This window comes from Garra rufa, chromosome 21 (genome assembly GCF_049309525.1).
Source record: "Garra rufa chromosome 21, GarRuf1.0, whole genome shotgun sequence".
Taxonomy (NCBI): Eukaryota; Metazoa; Chordata; class Actinopteri; order Cypriniformes; family Cyprinidae; genus Garra; species Garra rufa.
In genome coordinates this window covers 10,237,341-10,256,126 of record NC_133381.1, presented here as the reverse complement: position 1 = coordinate 10,256,126, position 18,786 = coordinate 10,237,341, and the positions used below count along the sequence as shown (strand labels likewise).

The following is an 18,786-nucleotide window of genomic DNA, read 5'->3' as shown; positions in this document are numbered from 1 at the left end:
TCAAATATGTAATGCACAGTTTAATGAAACAACACAGTGTTTCAACTGGTTCTTTCTGGTCGGCCCCAATAAACAGTTTTACTATTGACTGCTCTTGCATTACCAATCCCAGTATGGCATATTGACGGTTGGTTAAGTTTCAGTCACCTACAGAGCTTTAGTTGTTTTTTTCAAGCCCAAAAACAAATGGAGTATGTTCATACTAAAATATGCTACATATGTACATGTGCATCATCTAAACATGTTTTAATGTATATTTGATTTAGTTTATGTAAATAGTTGATATTAAAATCCTGCACTATTTTGAATAAATAAAAAATAAAACACTCAAATAAACTAAAATCAAGTTTAAAAGCTACAAAATAAATTGACAACATTATAATGTACAGTATGAAAACAGATATTACAGCTGGGTAAAAAATATTGGTTTCTTGATTTTCATTGATTCTCATTTTAATGAAACAATATCGATTCTCAAATCCCAAGAATCTATTAGCCTAACCTATTTCATTTAATGAACAGAACATTGTAGCGCACCTCCCATCCAATAAATAGCAATAAGCTTTGTGCTTACTTTTGATATGAAACAAAGTCTTAGGTTTCAAATTCTGTCCATTTTATTACAGTATCCAAACAATAAATACCGTTTTGCCGTTTTTAATGTGGAGTGACATCGCTTGTAGCTCCGCAGTTCAAGAGAAGCGTCAGCACAAAGCACTAATGAAAACTGATAATCTCCTCCGCTTTAATACCAGTTACAGCACAAAATAAACTTCTGAATAAACATCCGAAGGCATGTTAAAAGAAAGAGTACAACTTAGCAAAATACGTCTTTATTTCATGTAATTGCTTAGCGATTCAACAACGGAAACACGTCAATATATCAGCTTGTGAACAATCTCATTTAACATCACATTTACCTCAGAAAAAAAAAATAGTTTGAGTTAGAGACCCTAAATTTGTTATGGCTAATATTAAGACTTTGTGAATTACTGAGCCTTTTTGAGAATTTTTGCCAGGATTGTCAAAAGATGATTTTGGTTGAAATTGGACAAACCATCTAGGACAAGTTCTAAAAGTTCAAAAGTTATTAGCAGAAATATGAGTGAAATTTTGGCCTATTGGTGGAACTAGAGAGTTTGAGTTAAGAGACTCCAAATTTGCTATGGTTAATATTGAGACTTTTAGGGAATTTTGCCAGCATTTAATTATGATCTGAGACAATTTTGGTGAAAATCGAATAAGGACTAGGACAAGTTCGAAAAATTCAAAAGTTTCTTAGAAATAGGAGTGCAAATTTGGCCTATTTGTGGCGCTAAAGAGTTAGAGTTAGAGACTCCAAATTTGCTATGGTTAATATTGAAACTTTTTGAAAATGATTTAGACTTTTTGCCAGCATTGTCTAAGGATGAGCTGAGCCAATTTCGTGAAAATCGGACAAAGCGTCTAGGACAAGTTCGAAAAGTTCAGAAGTTATTAGTAGAAATATGAGTGCAAATTTGGCCTATTGGTGGCGCTAGAAAGTTTGAGTTAGAGACTCCAAATTTGCTTTGGATATTATTGAGACTTTTTGAGACTTTCTGCCAGCAGAAAAAAAAAATTAGGTGACCATAAATTCCTTAGACAGCTAGAAAAATTAACTCTAGAGGAGCTTTTTGCTAAATACATACACCATATAACAGATTCATTAGCATTTTTACGGTTCTTCAGTTTTTATGGCAGCCACCATTTAAATGTGTATATTAAAAAAAAAAACGAATTGGAGCAGAAATATAATTATGTAATTGTAACCTTATTATTATAAAAACTTTATTGAGTGTAATTTTAATAAACAATATCGAATCGTAAATCGAATCGAATCTCAAGTTTGTGAATCAAAATAGAATCAAATCGTAACATTTATGTCAAAACCCAGCCCTATTAGATATTCATCTTGAAATTTTCTAAAATGTTATATTAAACAGTGTTATTCAATTATTAGTGTTTTTAACAATTAACTTTAAGTATTTGATGATGGTAAAGTTAACCCAAATGCAAAAATTAAAAATAAAAACAATCTAAATGGCACCAATACTCCTTAGATCTAGCAGTTTCTAAACACAAGAAGACAATATCAGAAGGCGATGCACGTTTATGTACTGCATAAAATCATTAAAAAAGATATGAAACTAGATAATAACTTCGATGTGTAGTGAAGCAATATCAATTTTACAGAACCACAAAAGCAATCCCTTTGTAGAAATCACAAAGATCATTAACACGCCAGCCTTCATTTCTTTTTTTCCTGCCAAAGGAGCTATAAAGCATTTCAGGCCAGGGGCCCCAGCCAGGAACACAGTCCTCTCCATCTTTCTGCACAGACCATGTCTGTTTAATGAGGGGGCCGTCTTCCAGCTCCAAAGAGCCAGCGCTCATAAACACAAAAGGCCACTGCCTGGCCGTGCGGGACAGCTTTAAGCTCTCAAGTGTGACAGACGGGCCTGAACTCTGGCTGTCTGAACGTTCAACATGAGCAAAGCTGGAACCTTTCATGAAAACGTCTTTGTTAGGACAGTTCGATTGTTTTGCTGTGATCAGCAGGTCTGTTTGTGATTATGCTCGCATAACAAAATTATGAACACGGCTGATTAATCTGAAGATTTTTTTTCTTTGATTGATTGACTATTTCTTCAAAGATTACAAGGGACTGCTTATTATTTTTCAGAAAGTATCATTACATGTAGCGGCAACTTACAAAGTATTTGAATTCTGGTAATGACAACTAATATGTTTTTAATTGTCATGAAAATAATGTAACCATGCAAAACAATTATGCAAAATCTTATTTTCCTTTGTCTTCAGATTTTGTGAAGAATTACGACCGAAGTGCATGAAATTAACCTGAAAAAAAAAAGAAATATGGATTTTTTAATGCTGATGGAGGATCTCTATGCACTTTGAAAACACCCAACTAATCAATAAAGAAATCGTTAATGAACAAACTGACTAATCAATAAAGAAATAGTCATTTTCATTATCGTATTTTATAAACTATTTAATCATTTAGTTGTTGCAACCCTAATTAATGTTATTGAATCGTGTCAAGGGCTGAATGAATTTATAGCAAGTCAGACAAGTTTTTTTTCTTCATATGCTAAGTATTAGCTGATTTGCAATAATTTTGCTTAACAAAGCAAACTCTGCTCTATTTTCAGTTCCCAGTGAACAGCTCCAACATGTTCCCACATATCACTTAATATTACATGACACATTTTTATTTCAACTAAAGTCTGCATTGTGAGATCCACAGATGTTCACTTCATAGGATATGTAGCTTTATGTTACAATGCTCTTCAAAATAACATTTTACAGTAAATCAATCAAGAAACAAACATAAGCTAAAAACTAATGAAATAGTAAAAAACAGTGCTTTGTCCAAACAGAATGACATAATTTTTCTTGTAAAATGCAAATTCTGTGGGAGAACCTTCTCTCTGATATATAATTATCTCTCAAAATGCTCAGATTTCGCAAATATTATGAGATTAAAATGCAGGTAATTCAAATACAGTAACCAACAAAATCACTTAAGTCTCAGTTAACAGATTCCTTATCGTTCAGGGCTCTTTACTTTCAGTCACAGAGTGTGTTTTTACCTGATGAATACACAGAGACTCAGAATCATGTGACTCTTATTTGCTTAACATGCAAAGAATGGGCTTGCCAAGTGAGATATCATCCAGCAGGAAACCAACCATTCTTGCCATCAGGAGACATTGTGAATTTTAAACAGGAAAGTTTCCCGTATACGGTACGAGAGGGGCATAAAATAGAGACCACCAGTCAATTACGTAGTCTTCTCATGAAAAGGGATTTTAAATGCACAACGTCTGACTTATGCTGCAAGCAAGGAGGTCTATATTATCTGTTAGCCTTCCCATTTATTTCAATGGAAGTTGATCGACTGGTGCAGGATCCCTGGGTGTAAAATAAAAATCTGTTTATAGTTTGGGTAGCAGTAAAGCGGTGTCAAAAAAACACAACCAGATCTCACAACGAAAACATACCCGTGGAAACATTTTCGCAAGAAATACTGCCATGAGTTGCCCTAAAAGAGTGTTCTTTTCCACCTCCCCGGAACAGATGAACGTACATATGGTACGTTTTATGTGACATTGGTTTTGTACGCGTCACCGCAGTCCTGACTTGAAATGAAATAGTGCTAAATTGCCAATGGTCCGTGACATTTTAAAATAACGTACTATCTGCACTACACATAAACCTACCCGATAGTATGAACAAAAATGAATGTGGCGTAAAAACGCAATCGCAAGCATGCCGTTTTAGCTTGTTTTTCAATCTCTCATTTTTTAGCTCTTTCATCATGTGTCATGTTTTGCACAGGATTTGTACCCAAGGATTCCGCATCCTTAAAGGGGTCATCGGATGGCCATTTTCCACAAGTTCATATGATTCTTTAGGGTCTTAATGAAAAGTCTATAATACACTTTGGTTAAAAATTCTCAATAGTAGTGTAAACAAAACACCCTTTACCTTGTCAAAATCAGCTCTGCAAAACATCAACTCATTTTACTGCATGGTGCCTTTAAATGCAAATGAGCTCTGTTCGCCCTCCCCCTCTCTGATGTGGGATTATGAGCTGTAATGTTTACTTTAGCCGCATTTAGCTGCGTTGTGCTTGCCAACAAGCACATTAAGAAAGGCCGTTTGCAAAGATGCATAAAAACCCTTAAACTCACTTCTGCTGTGAGTGAAGCTGCATCAGGAGAGATTCGCACGAACATAGATGCATATGTAGATCGGGATCTGCGCTTTCGCAGTTGGATTTTTATCATAGTAGGGTGGTTGTGTACACAAACTGCCAACACACATTAATGTTCAAACAACACGTAAAAGCGAGTTTTGCATCCGATGACCCCTTTAATCGAATGTGACCTGTAAATGTGAAAATAAACGTTTCCATTGCTGTTTTGTGAAATATTAGTTTTTCGAATTGCCTGAAAAAGCACTTCATGTGAGCGTAAAAACTTTTCTGTGATATATGGGAGTTTTTGCGCAATTGATGCGTTTCCATTAGCCATATTTTAAATTTGCAATTTCAGTTTGTGCAAATTAAAGGGTAGTGGAACCACAGCTACTGTTTTACCGTCTCTAGTGTTCATTTCTGTTGGAAACTGCAGTGATATGTAATTATTGGTACGCATTTCGCACCTTGGAAAAAAGTTTCGACAGGTACGTTTTTGTCATGAGATTGGGTAGGAAAAAAAGCCAAATAGCATGGTTATAAATGCTACCGTACTACATTTTGCCAGCTACTATACACAGATAGCATTTGCTTGAACTCGCTTATTTAATTAATTCCATTCAAATTATGTCATAAACTGGGTCAGCATTTTATCATTATACTACACAAAAGAAGGTCTTTTTAAAATAATTACAGCTTTCCATATACAAGTTAAATGGTCAAATACTCTACTGTGTTCATTTAAAAGACAGAACACAAGATTCTGTGACAGAGTCTTGCTTCAGTTTATCTGAAACTCTGAAAGCAGCCATTGTGAGCATGTCAGTGTTTTCCTTGGTATAAATAAATACATTTAGACACGCTTGGTTCTTCTGTCTCAATCCTCTGTGGGCTACAAGAGCTACGAAGAGAGAGCTGAGTGTGTACTTCACATGCCGCACAACATGCCATGTGTCTAGGTCACATTTTATGCCAATAAGACGCATTTTGCATTTCAGAAAGAGTTTTTGCATTTGTAACACTGTTCTCATGCTAATTAAACAGATTTTTCTCCCAATTTGTTATTAAAATTCTTATAAGACAAGTGTTTCTCATAAGAAAACACTGTTCTCATCAGATAATCTTTACTGTAGCGGTAATTTTTTAGTATTAAATAACACAAATAGTAAATAAAATAAATACAAATGAATTCAATGTAACTCGCTTTGCATCAAAACGCCTGCAAAATGCATAAATGTAAACAGAGACCCTAAATCCTATGTTCTAAGAAGATGATTTGCATTAAATACTTAGAACATAGTTGGATACCTTAAATGGACACATATGTTGAATATGCATTGTGGCTGGATGAGAGAGAGGCATCCTGATTTGATTAGGGTATAAATGCTGAGTCAATGTATTTCCTCTTTGTCGCACTCTGCAGCCAACCTGAATGACTGTATGACTGTAGACCTTTCTTGCAAGAAATACATTTTCAAAGGACCGTCTCATACCTTCATTGAAAATGAAAAATTGCCGCGACAATTTTTGCTGCTTTACAGTAATGACTAACCAATATGTCCTTAATTGTATTGTCCTTAAATGTCCTAAAATGTAACAATGCAAAAAAAAGTTTGGTGAGATTCACCCATAAAAACAAACTACCTAGGCTCAGAAATACGTGCCCTTTATACACATTACTGCAAAACTGAAAAATGTACCTTTATGTACGAATCACTGCAGTTTCCAGTTTAAATTAACACTAGAGGAAGTAAAACTCAGACAACTTTTTATTTCTTTTCACACAAAGTATGATTTAGAGGATTTTGAGGTTTTGATTGATAAAGTCTAACTGTCACACAATTACTTGCAGAATATTAATTTATGATTTCAAAACAAATTTTAACATCTTGTGCAATTTGAAAACTAATACTTTGAACACTGTCGTTACATATACAGCTTAATATGCAATCTTATTTACACGAAGGCATGTAATTTAATTTCTACATGGTCGCACGTTGTCTCCTCCGCGAAAACACGGACTGGATCGCGGACTCCATTCATAAAAACGGAATTTACTATAGCGCGAAATGCCACAGAATTCGTTGATTTTTGGATGAATAAATCAAAAGTTGGTCTGTCACTTAATTCAAATCGCGATATGGACTAGTGTCTGTGAAAACTGAAATGCAAAAAGACCGTTTTAATATGAATCCTGCATGTTCCGTTTGCTTCTGTATGTATGAATGGCAGAGGCGTGTTTTTTTTTTTTTTACTACATGCATACTGAAGCACTCGTGAAGCTCCCTCTAATTTTTGGCATTTGCATCTAACATGAACAGATAAACTCAATCTCCAAAGCTGCTGTGAGTGTCACTTTTACCGTTTCATTTGAGAAAACTAGCATCATATCATACTGTACAGTGTACACTTCACGGCAACCTGTCAAAATAAAAGTACGGTTTAACATGAAACAGATCAATATTAGTCTTGTATTACTTTTGTACAGTATAATGTACAAAACATACATAAAACAATATATATGATAAAAAAAATAAATATTACAACAAGATTAACCACTTAATTGTAGAAAAAACACTACAATTATTATTTAAACGATTTAAACTGAATATAATTTTTCTTCCATGTATTGATTTTAATAGTAAACTTCTGTTTGTTTGCCAAAAATTGAAAGGGTTTATTTTTCATTTGATTAAAAATAAATAAATGTTTATGCTTTTTGATTATCAGAAAAATTAAAGCACATAAGAATTTATAAAAAAAGAAAAAAAGAAAAAAAAAGAAAAAGATTGTAGAGCCCTCAAAATGTTAAAATAGAGAGTTTTGGACTTATTTTTCCACTGAAATGAATGTTTTCGTTATTACACAAAGTAGGCTAAAGTACCGGGAAAAAAAGTAACATGGCTAATTTATTTTATGTTGTCTGTTTTAAAGACAATTTTACAACAGTTTTGTTTATTAAACTTAATACTATGTTATTTCATTGTGAAATGTTTTGTTATGCCCTTCTTGTGCACTGAATACATTTAGAATGTATGTATGTGGCTTGTTTGAAAAAGCAAAAACAGTTGCCAAAATCGCAAATAAAACCGCAATCGCAATATTCGTTCAAAAAAAATCGCAATATGATTATTTTGTCCATATTGCACAGCCCTAAAAGTTAGAGAAACATCTGAGTATTTTTTGTTCATACAATGGAAGTCCAAAACAGCTTAGTTAACAATCTTTTTTTAATGTTATAATACTCTAAATAAGAAACTAAAACTGCCAGCAGGCAGTGGTAAATGTCTTTATAATTCATTAAATTAATTCAAATGGCTGATTCATAAAGGAATGAAGTAAATGGCTCAGCTTATGAATAGGCTATTGAATAATTGGATCCGTTCAAAACCCGGATTCATTTAGAAACTAAATGATGTGTTGCTCACAGACTCATATTACTTCTGTGGCTTTAAAGGTAATATTTTCTCTGCAAAATGGAGTAAAACGGTTAAAATATAACAATAATGACTTATTTCTTTTAACTGAACTGTTGTATAAAATCACATAAAACTTCCTAACCAAACACCACTTGTGTGACAGGCCTATTCCTCTCACTGCTCATGTGAATATCCCTTATCATATGATAGAAAATGAGGCAAAAACTCACACAGGGACACTTTTACCCCAATATTTTGAATTTTCAAACTTTAGCGACACTCCCCGGGTATTTGAATTCTGAACAGTCGCAATATGTACCTCAAGCAGCTTAATAAAAATGCAGCAATACATGCCTATACCAACGTAATAAAAACGTGCAATGGTCAAGTGTTGAACTTGTGTTTCAGTGCCACTCTTTGGACACTTCTATTTGAAACTGCTGCGAAACATGCAGTAAGGTACATAATTACAGTGTTGCAGAAAAGTATATAGAGGCACATATTTTCATGAGCTTGGGTTGGAAATAAATCCAATCATGTTAATTGAAATAGAAAGCATTTCGCAGCATTTACTCCCAGATAAAAGTGAACATCAAAATGGGATTAAATGACACAATTACATTTGTATTAGAAGCTTAAGTACTTCTTCACAGTTTAAACTGCACTTTTCAAACATCAAACGAATCGTACGTCTGTCACTAGACTGGGAATGAGGTAACAAGTCAGGCTGTGTAACGTCAAGAGAAAACAGCTCACTTCTGATCACAGATGTGCTGAATGTATGAACAGATAAAGAGAAAGAAATATTTAACATCGGTGGGTGAATGAAGAAAACATATTCAAAAATCCAAAACATGCAAAACATTATCTCACTAAGCTAAACCCGTAGCGTTAAGCTCTGAATATCAGCAGAAGGGGTGTTATTGTTGGACAATGGCTCTTATTTGTCAACCGAAAGAGTTTAATTAATCCTTTCACAAAAGCCAAACTCTGCTTGACACCAAGAGACTCTTATGCAAGAGCAATTAGAGCCTGTTTCTCTCCCTAAGCTAAGTTGCAGTGAACAATGTAAAACTAATGGAGAATGGAGAAATCTCTCAAAAGCTAAGGCCCTTTGCAGCCCACTGATTATCCAACAAAAATGATCCAACAAAGAATGGATGGGTTGTTATGATGAACAACGGCATTCATTTAAGTCCAAGACATTACACCATATATTTGCTTTTGAATAAGACTTTCATCATCTTTCTATCACAACGACTGGCCAATCAGGAAAACTAGGCTCTGTTAGACAATGAGTCTACTTATAAAACTGACAAGAGACACCACAGGTTTTACAACACTGATGCTATTCATTAATACTGGGCTGTGCCAGCTGTCAGAAACACCTGCAACGAATGAAATAGCTTTTTTGATGTTCTCATTAGCTAAAACAGAAAGAATATGTTGCTAAAACATGTTTAAACAAAGAAAAAACAGTCCAGCAACTATTGGAAAAAGCTCAAAGGTAGATATTAAAAAGTTTTCCAGAAGTTTTTGAACAGTAAGATTTGTAATGTTTTTTTAAAGTCTCGACTGCTCACCAGGCCTAATTTATTTGATCCAAAGTACAGCAAAAACAGTAAAATTTTGAAATATTTTTACTATTTAAAATAACTGTTTTCTATTCAAATATATTTTACAATGTAATTTATTTATTATAATAGCATCATTACACCAGTCTTCAGTGTCATATAATATGCTGATTTGCTGTTCAAGACACATTTTTACTGGTATTATTATCAATATTTAAAACAGCTGAGTAAATTTTTTTCAGGATTTTTTTTTTTTTTTTTTTTTTTTAGAAAGGATGCTTTAAATTGATCAAAAGTAAATGATACAGACATGTATAATGTAACAAAAGATTTCCGTACTTTCTATTCATCAAAGAAACCTGATAAAAAAAAAACATATTTTCAACATAATGATAATAATAAATGTTTTTGAGCAGCAAATCAGAATGATTTCTGAAGGATCATGTGACACTGAAGACTTGAGTAATGATGCTGAAAATTCAGCTTTGAAATCACTTGTAATAAATTACATTTTAAAATATATTCAAATAGAAAAAACAGTTATTTTAAATAGTAAAAATAAATCAAAATTGTACTGTTTTTGTTGTACTTCTGATCAAGTAAATGCAGGCTTGGTGAGCAAAAGTAAAAGTAAAAAATCTTACTGTTCAAAAACTTTTGACTTGTACTTTTGAGATGAGTTATGGAATATTAACAGTTTGAAGGATTTCCAAATCAATTTCATTACTTACTTCCAATCTTTGACAGCAAGTATAATAATAAATGTTTACATCAATAAAATACATTGCTTTTTCATCCAAATCTCACCTACACAATGCTATACAGTTGCGAAGACATTCTTCAATGCAACTCCATAATATTCTTTTGTTTTTATCATCTAAGCTGCATAATTTCAAGTATGATTCATGGATTTTCTTTGCCAAGCATCAGTAATAAAACACACAGTGTTTGCCAGGCCGCTGTCTCCATGACACAATCAATATGAAAGCCTAAACTGATGCTGCATATCACATTGTAACATCGAAAAAGCGAAGCATGATTAAAGCAATACCACAATTATCCATTTTCAGATTCGCCAGTAAGTGGTTTGGGAGCTATAGAGTTAACAAGGCTTACATAATTTCTCAGCTGCAGAGGTTTCTAGCACTCGGCTGCATCCTCCTTACATGCAGCCTATGTCAGGCAGGCTAGTCGCTCATGCGTGCTGAAGAAAGTGCCGGCTAAATATAGATAATGGTACACCTACAGTATGGCTCTCCTTCACCGATGATATGGCTCTCGATGTCTAGAGCCAAATAGGATACCCAACATCTAAAAAAACAGCATTGTAGGAAATGTCAATGATATTCCAAGGTTTCCGAGCTCCTTTTTACACAACAACAACTCTCATCTGAGACTCTTCAAGTAATTCCAAGAATATATGAACTATGTTTGAAGATAAAGACTAGGGAAAGCACTTTCAAACAGTACATGGTGCATTGTTTGGATTCTCATTAGAAAATATACATGAATGCTGGATTTTGAAGCGTTAGTTTATCCAAAAATGAAATTCCACACCTGAACGACTTTCTTCTGCGATTTCTGCAATGTGGATAACGCGGACGGAATCACAGAATTCGGTCATAAAAATGAAATTAACATGAAACGTCACTGAATTTGTCCAATTTGGGATGAATAAATCAAAAGTAGGCCAGCACACTTAAATCCAAACCCGCACTAGTGTCTGTAAATATTAAGCCGCAAAAATACTAAAAAAAATACGAACCTGCATATTCTGCGTGTCTCTGTGTGAACGAATGACGTAGAAGCACCGTTTCGTTTACTACACACATACTGAAGCGCGCATTACGCATATTGTGTTTTCAGCCTCTGCTGACTCAATACATGAGAACATGAAGACATTAACAATCTCTAGAACTGCTTTGAGAGTCACTTCATGAGAATTTTACCATTTCTTTAGAGAAAAACTATCGTCATATCATATACAAACAAAAACTTAAAGGTCTTCACAGCAATCCGTCAAAATAAAAGTTTGGTTTAACTTGAAGAAACTGTGACAGAAATATATTACTTAATGTAACGATAATACTTCTTCTGATTGTTATTAAAACATTTAAGGAATATTTACTAGAATTTTTTTTACCAGAATTTATTTTGAAAAACGCAAATACACAACACAGTATTTCTAAAAAATAAAATACAAAATGTATTGTTTATAAAATCAATTAATTAGATATGCTTTTGACTATTAAAATGTAATGAAACCAATCAAATGGAATCCAGGACATTAATGGAAAACACAGAATTTGAGAAAAATAATAAAACATTGCATAGGGCCTTAGAGGAGAAGTTCACTTCCAGAACAAAAATTTACAGATGATGTACTCACCCCCTTGTCATCCAAGATGTTCATGTCTTTCTTTCTTCAGTCGTAAAGAAATTATGTTTTTGAGGTGAACATTTCAGAATTTCTCTCCGTACAGTGGACTTCTATGGTGCCCTCGAGTTTGAACTTCCAAAATGCAGTTTAAATGCTGCTTCAAAAGACTCTAAACGATCCTAGCGAGAAAAGAGGGTCTTATCTAGCGAAACAATCGGTTATTTTCTACAAATTATTTTTTTTTTTTACATTTTATATACTTTTTAACCTCAAATGCTCATCTTGTCTAGCTCTGCATGAACTCTGTGTATTCTGGTTCATGACAGTTAGGGTATGTCGAAAAATCCAAAACTTCAAAAACACCCTTTACGCTGCAGAAGTACCGACCCAGTGTTTACAAAGTAAACGTGCAAGGAGGGTCAAATGCCCTTTACAAAAAAAAAGGTAAAACAGTGATGTAGGACAATTTTGAAGTTGGAGGAGAAAATGAGATAGTAGGGTTGGGCGATTAATCGAAAAATAATCGAAATCGACATTCAGAACCTATAATCGTTAAAATTTTTCCAGGAAGATTATTTCAATTACTTTCCCTTTAAAAAACACTAGCGCTCCGTTCCGTTATTCCGCCGACATGTCGATGGAGAGCTTAAACAGTATTTATACAGTAAAAAGTATTTACAGGATATACAAGGGTAATTTTATTTAGAGATACTGCTTATTTTCTACTTTTAATATGAAAAACATTGAAAATTATTTATTTTGTTTCCAATAGTGCAAGTTATTTATTTTCACTAATTTAAGAAAAATGTGACTTTTCGTTTTAAGCAATGCTTGCTTTAATTTCAGTTGTTCAACACTGATGTTCAATTAATAATCATAGATCGTAGATAGTGTGTTTCCTTCAATTATTTTAAAATCAAGTAATGCACCCTTCATCCAAAAATCTCTCGCTTGTAATATGTGAACATATTTACTGTACAAAACTTGTCAGTGAACTATGAGGGCAAAAAAATAAATATTATATAAATATAATTAAATATAATTTTATTAATAAATAAAATAATCGTTCATTAATCGTAATCGGGTTAAAATGTTCAATTAATCGAGATTTTGATTCTAAGCCAAATTGCCCAGCCCTATGAGATAGGAGTTTTTCGACATGAACCGAAATACAGTGCACGCAGAGCTAGAGAAGACAAGCGTTTGAGGTTAAAAAGTATATAAATTGTACTTAAACTGCAAGCTGCATTTAAACTGCATTTTGGAAGTTCCAACTCACCATAGAAGTCCACTATATGGAGAACATTCCTGATTTTTTTCCCTCAAAAAAACAAAACAAAACAATTTCTTTACGACTGAAGAAAGAAAGACATGAACATCTTGAATGACAAGGGGGTGAGTACATTATCTGTAAATTTGTTTTGGTGTTCAACTTTTAATAAATTGCTGTTAAGTTGTGTACGTTTCATGATTTCAATTAATCAGACATGTTTTTTTGGTTAATATATAGTCTAGAAAACTTAAAACAGAACAAAACGTAATTCAGAAAAAATAAAATGATTTCACAGGGCCATCTGTGGAACACAAAAGGAGATACTTGGACAAATAATACTCAGTAAATGATGACTGATTTTTCATTTTTGAGTGAACTGTCCCTTGAACCAAACATGCCACACAAAAACTGAACTACTTAGACTTCATCATTTCATCATGTTTCATGCATAAACAGGGAACAGAAGGAAAGACTTTAAAGTGAGGCTAAAGTGAGTTATCAGAGTAGCTGCAGCTGCCCGAGGAAAATTACAGATAAAAAAGGAAGAATAACGGAAAAGACAGCGAGATAGTGTCCTGATTTCCAGACGTTTTTGCAAACTCGTACCAAAGACGTCTACCCTACGGTCAACTCTTCTTGAAAAGCCTTCTAATATAGAACAGCACTTCTCAAAAAAATTGCCTGCAAGTGTGCATGTGAAGCAGGGAGGGAGAGAGGGGGTACTTCAGCAATTTCTCATTCAACACTTCATATGAAAATCTGTCTTGCTTGACAACGCTAAAACAATTCCCGTCCAGAGAGAGCGCAGCATAGTCGCACTGATCTCTACTTTATTGCACTTTTTCTACCCTAGTGCACACTGGCTCTGGTTCAGCACTTCAGAACGCTTCAGCAGATGTGGGGACTCTTATAGGTACTAAATACTGCCATCATCAGCGGCGCTCTGCTTCGTAGCAAGTGGGTTTGTTTTATCACCGTTTTTAGAAGATTCGTAGACCTTTACTTTATGATAAAAAGCACTTACAGACAAATCCGAACCCTGAATACAAACAGATGCTCTCTTAGCAGCATACACCTCAATTTTATTCCTGTTTTATTCAGGTTACACTGGGAAAAAAAAGGAGTAGAAGCAATTTTCAATAAGAAATTTCACAAATAATTACAAAGAAACAGCAACGCATTAAATTAAATGTGAAATTTTAAAGTACAAAGACTGAAATAGTATTTTCCAATCTGTTTTATTTACAAAAAAACTGAAAAATCTGTTTCTACAGTGTAAAACTTATATATACTGAATATGCATGTATACACACTACCAGTCAAAAGTTTTTGAACAGTAAGATTTTTAATGTTTGCTTCTGCTCATCAGGCCTGCATTTATTTGATTTAAAGTACAGCAAAGAAAATTTGAAATATTTTTACTATTTAGTTTTTTATTTGAATATATTTTAAAATGTAATTTATTCCTGTGATTTTTAAGCATAATTATTCCTGTCACAAGATCCTTCCGAAATTATTATAATATTCTGATATGCTGCTTTAACATTTATTTTTTCAGGTTTCTTTAATGAATAGAAAGTTCAGAAGAACAGCATTTATCTGAAATAGAAATCTTTTGTAACATTATAAATGTCTTTATCATCACTTTATATAATATTCTGATATGCTGCTTTAACATTTATTTTTTCAGGTTTCTTTAATGAATAGAAAGTTCAGAAGAACAGCATTTATCTGAAATAGAAATCTTTTGTAACATTATAAATGTCTTTATCATCACTTTATATAATATTCTGATATGCTGCTTTAACATTTATTTTTTCAGGTTTCTTTAATGAATAGAAAGTTCAGAAGAACAGCATTTATCTGAAATAGAAATCTTTTGTAACATTATAAATGTCTTTATCATCACTTTAAAGCAAAATAAAGGTATTAATTTCTTTAAAAAACATTAAAAATTTTACTATTTAAAAACTTTTGACTGGTAGTGTGTGTGTAGTTTTAGATGTTTTTTACTAGTAGAATACAAGAAGAATATTCTTTCACTTGCATGTTACAGTGTACAGATCTCAAAATAATCCTTAGTCATATTACAATTGCTAAAGCGGCAGATATGATACAATGATACAATGATCAGCTGTAACTCTTCTATTTGTATTAATAATAGTAATTTAATTTTGCAAGTTAGCACCAAATAATTTCACATAATTGCACTTCTATTTTAAAGAAGAGATCACATGAAGTTAGGACCATGTGAAAGTGTGTCTGCACACATTTAATACAGACATGGATTTTGTCTCCTTTTCAAAATAAACCTGCGGCAGTCATGCTCTGAGATAAGTCTGCATCCCAATTATCTGGAAAGCGCTCAAAGGCCGGACTATGGGAACAGTGCACTGAAATTCCAGAGGTCCAATGTAGAGGGCATTGCTCTTTCAATAAAGACAAGATGTTATGTAATCTGCTTCCAGCATCTGTTTTCTGCAGCGTTCCGATTATATTCTACAGTAATTTCTCTGCCGCTAAGCCCTATACAAGCCACATTACATCTTAAATCCTTATTGCAATGAACAGCACTAGGCCACAGGAGCAGAGGGCTTATGTTCAATCTGAAAGTTTTTCAAAGAGCTACTTCACAGGCCCTCCTGTTCATTCTCTCCCCGCTTGACATGTTTTTGTCATTCCTTGTCATGCAACCTGCAATACTAAACACATAAAACAGCCCTGAAATTGCACCGGCCAACACTGAGAAGCGATTAACAGTGCACATTAAAATAATTGATGGCAAAGCCGAGGACATGCACAACCAGTGATGTGTAAAACTCTTGCTCATTAAATCAATTCTTTCCAGAGTAATGATTTATTCTTGTTTATGCATCAAACAAGTGGACTGGATGCTGCTTTGCAGGTGAATACATGCAGACTATATTCAGATAACTGTTGCTTCCCTTCTGGAAGTTGTCTATGAAAACAAAAAGACTAATATGCATGCATTGACACTTTGGTACTGCATCACATCCATAAATACAACAGATAACTTAGGCAAGATTTTTAACTGGGGGTTTGAACTTCTCAAATTTATGGTGTTATAACCATCAGCCTCAAGTTACTACATTTTGACTAGAATTAAGGGTTAGGGTTAGAGTTAGTATGGCAAGCTGCTATAACATTTATTCCTTAAAACTAACTAGCATTTAGAGGGTTTTTGGTCAGTTACCTGGATGCTAAATTATATAGAGAAGTACTCAGTAAGCAGGAAAATGTGCAGTATTTTGACAAACTAAAGTTAATAGGTGGTAAAGATACGTAAAAGCAGTATTAATTAAGATATTAGACTAATATTTCACCTACCTGAGCGGAAATGATAGGAACAAACACGAATGTTGTCAAGATTCACGCCCTGGAAATTTTAGTTCAGTTTGGCCAACCACAAACGCCTTTTGTTCCTCAGAAAGTTTTTTGCACTCCTCTACTTGATTTGTTATAACTTTTGGCAATCTATATTACTCCAAATGTTTTTACTAGTCTGAATGATTAGTACGGCCCAAAACATGGAAAAATGTATCATTTTCAGCAGCAACGATCAGCAAAATAATCAGCAAAAAGCACGTTTTGTTAGGTTCAGTGGCATTGTTTACGTTCAATGCTGCCAATATGGCCGATTCATGACACACCATGTAAACACTCTATTTGTTATTTGTACTTATCGTAAAAACTTTTTCATTAATAGGAAATTATCCAGTAGCATCTCAATAGTATCTAATGCTTGTCCCTCAAGTAGTGACTAGTTGATGGATTGATTGAACAAATGCTGACTAACATCTGTTTTAATTCAAAGTCAAATAGGTTTTGCCATATTAAAATATTAAAGTCATCTCAAATACGCAAAACTTATAGAGATATTCTCCAAAAATCTAAACATGTCAACTCTGTTGCATTGGCAATGGCCTCTGTTGCTAGTGTTACTGGAAATCACTAGCTGTCATTGAAAATGAATGTAAATGTAAATGCCTGTCGATGTACACAACCCAAAACTAAACTTATTTAAGAAAAAAATGACATAAATTAGTTTCATCTCACTGTGTCACTATAATCATAACCAGTCCCTTGTATGTAAATACTGAACAGTTACTGAATATATAGGTTAATAGTGACTATTGCACAAATGTGACCCTGGACCACAAAGCCAGTCGCAAGTAGCATGGATATATTTTTAGCAATAGCCAACAATACATTGTACATGTCAAAATGATACATTTTTATTTTATGCCAACAAACATTTACTTAAAGGATATTAAGTAAAGATCATGTTCAATGAAAACATTTTGTACATTTCCTACCGTAAATATATCAAAACTTAATTTTGGATTATTAATATGCATTCCTAAGAACTTAATTTGGACAACTTTAAAGGCAATTTTCTCATTTTTCTGCACCATCAGATTCCATATTTTCAAATAGTTGTATCTCAGCCAAATATTGTCCCATCCTAACACTGCTTATTTATTCAGCTTTCAGATGATGTATAAACCTTAATTTTAAAAATTAACCCATATGACTGGTTTTGTGGTCCAGGGTTACTATTATTAGTACTTAGAATAATGGTATGAGTACTAAAAAATAGATAGTAGTATGTTAAAATGGCTTGCCATAATGGAACACTAAAGCGAAACACTGTTATACATAGCCGGTACATTGTTAAATGTAAGTATATCGGTTTTTTTACAGTGAAAGGTGAATGGAGACATTGAATCGACTCCAGTTACTTTCTATACAAATGTTGGTGCTCATGAAATATTTATACTCTTTTACCCATCCCATGCCTCCAGCTCTTACCTTGCAGATTCTGCACTCGGATGTCGCTGATCTGCCCGATCAATTCCTCCCGTTCAAACCAATCATCCCATTCGTGTCCCGCCATCTGGATCCAACCGAGAGTCGCTCGTTTTAGGAAGCTCCCGTCCCGTGATGTCTTTAGATTTCTCTTCTTATAAAGTGCTCTATGTGGCGGGTGGCCAGGCGGTGGCCATGAGTGGAGTTTGTGGGGGTTTCAGGGGTCTAAATCCGAAGAGATGCTGGTGTTCGGCTCCCGCATTGTTCCAGTAAAGTTACTTGGATTCCTCGTGACGCACAGGAAAGTCTCTCCAGCGCAGCTCGGAGGAGGAAAATGAGAGGGAAATGTGTGAGGAAAAACCACCTGGTTAATGTTTGCAGGATTCTCTGTGCACGCCCACACTACCTCTGATACTCCGAGGACGGGGCTGGCTCTCTCTCTCTCATGTTTGATTCAAACGAATCATTGATTTGAACTGATTCGTTTTCAGTCGATTCGATTTTTTTACATGATATAAAGTCTTATTTAAACTTCATATATAAATATCATAATAACAGAACGCTTT

The 18,786-nt window shown here is 33.9% G+C and overlaps 1 protein-coding gene across 1 annotated transcript in view; it reads right to left on the bottom strand.

The window, feature by feature from the left end:
• LOC141296317 (uncharacterized) overlaps positions 1-18,592 on the bottom strand; it is a 37,059-nt gene extending 18,467 nt beyond the window's left edge. Inside the window, exon 1 of the mRNA XM_073827572.1 lies at positions 18,224-18,592. Within this exon, the coding sequence (XP_073683673.1) occupies positions 18,224-18,308 (85 nt within the window). The 5' untranslated portion in view covers positions 18,309-18,592. The remainder of the gene's footprint in view (positions 1-18,223) is intronic.
• Positions 18,593-18,786: the final 194 nt, after the last annotated feature.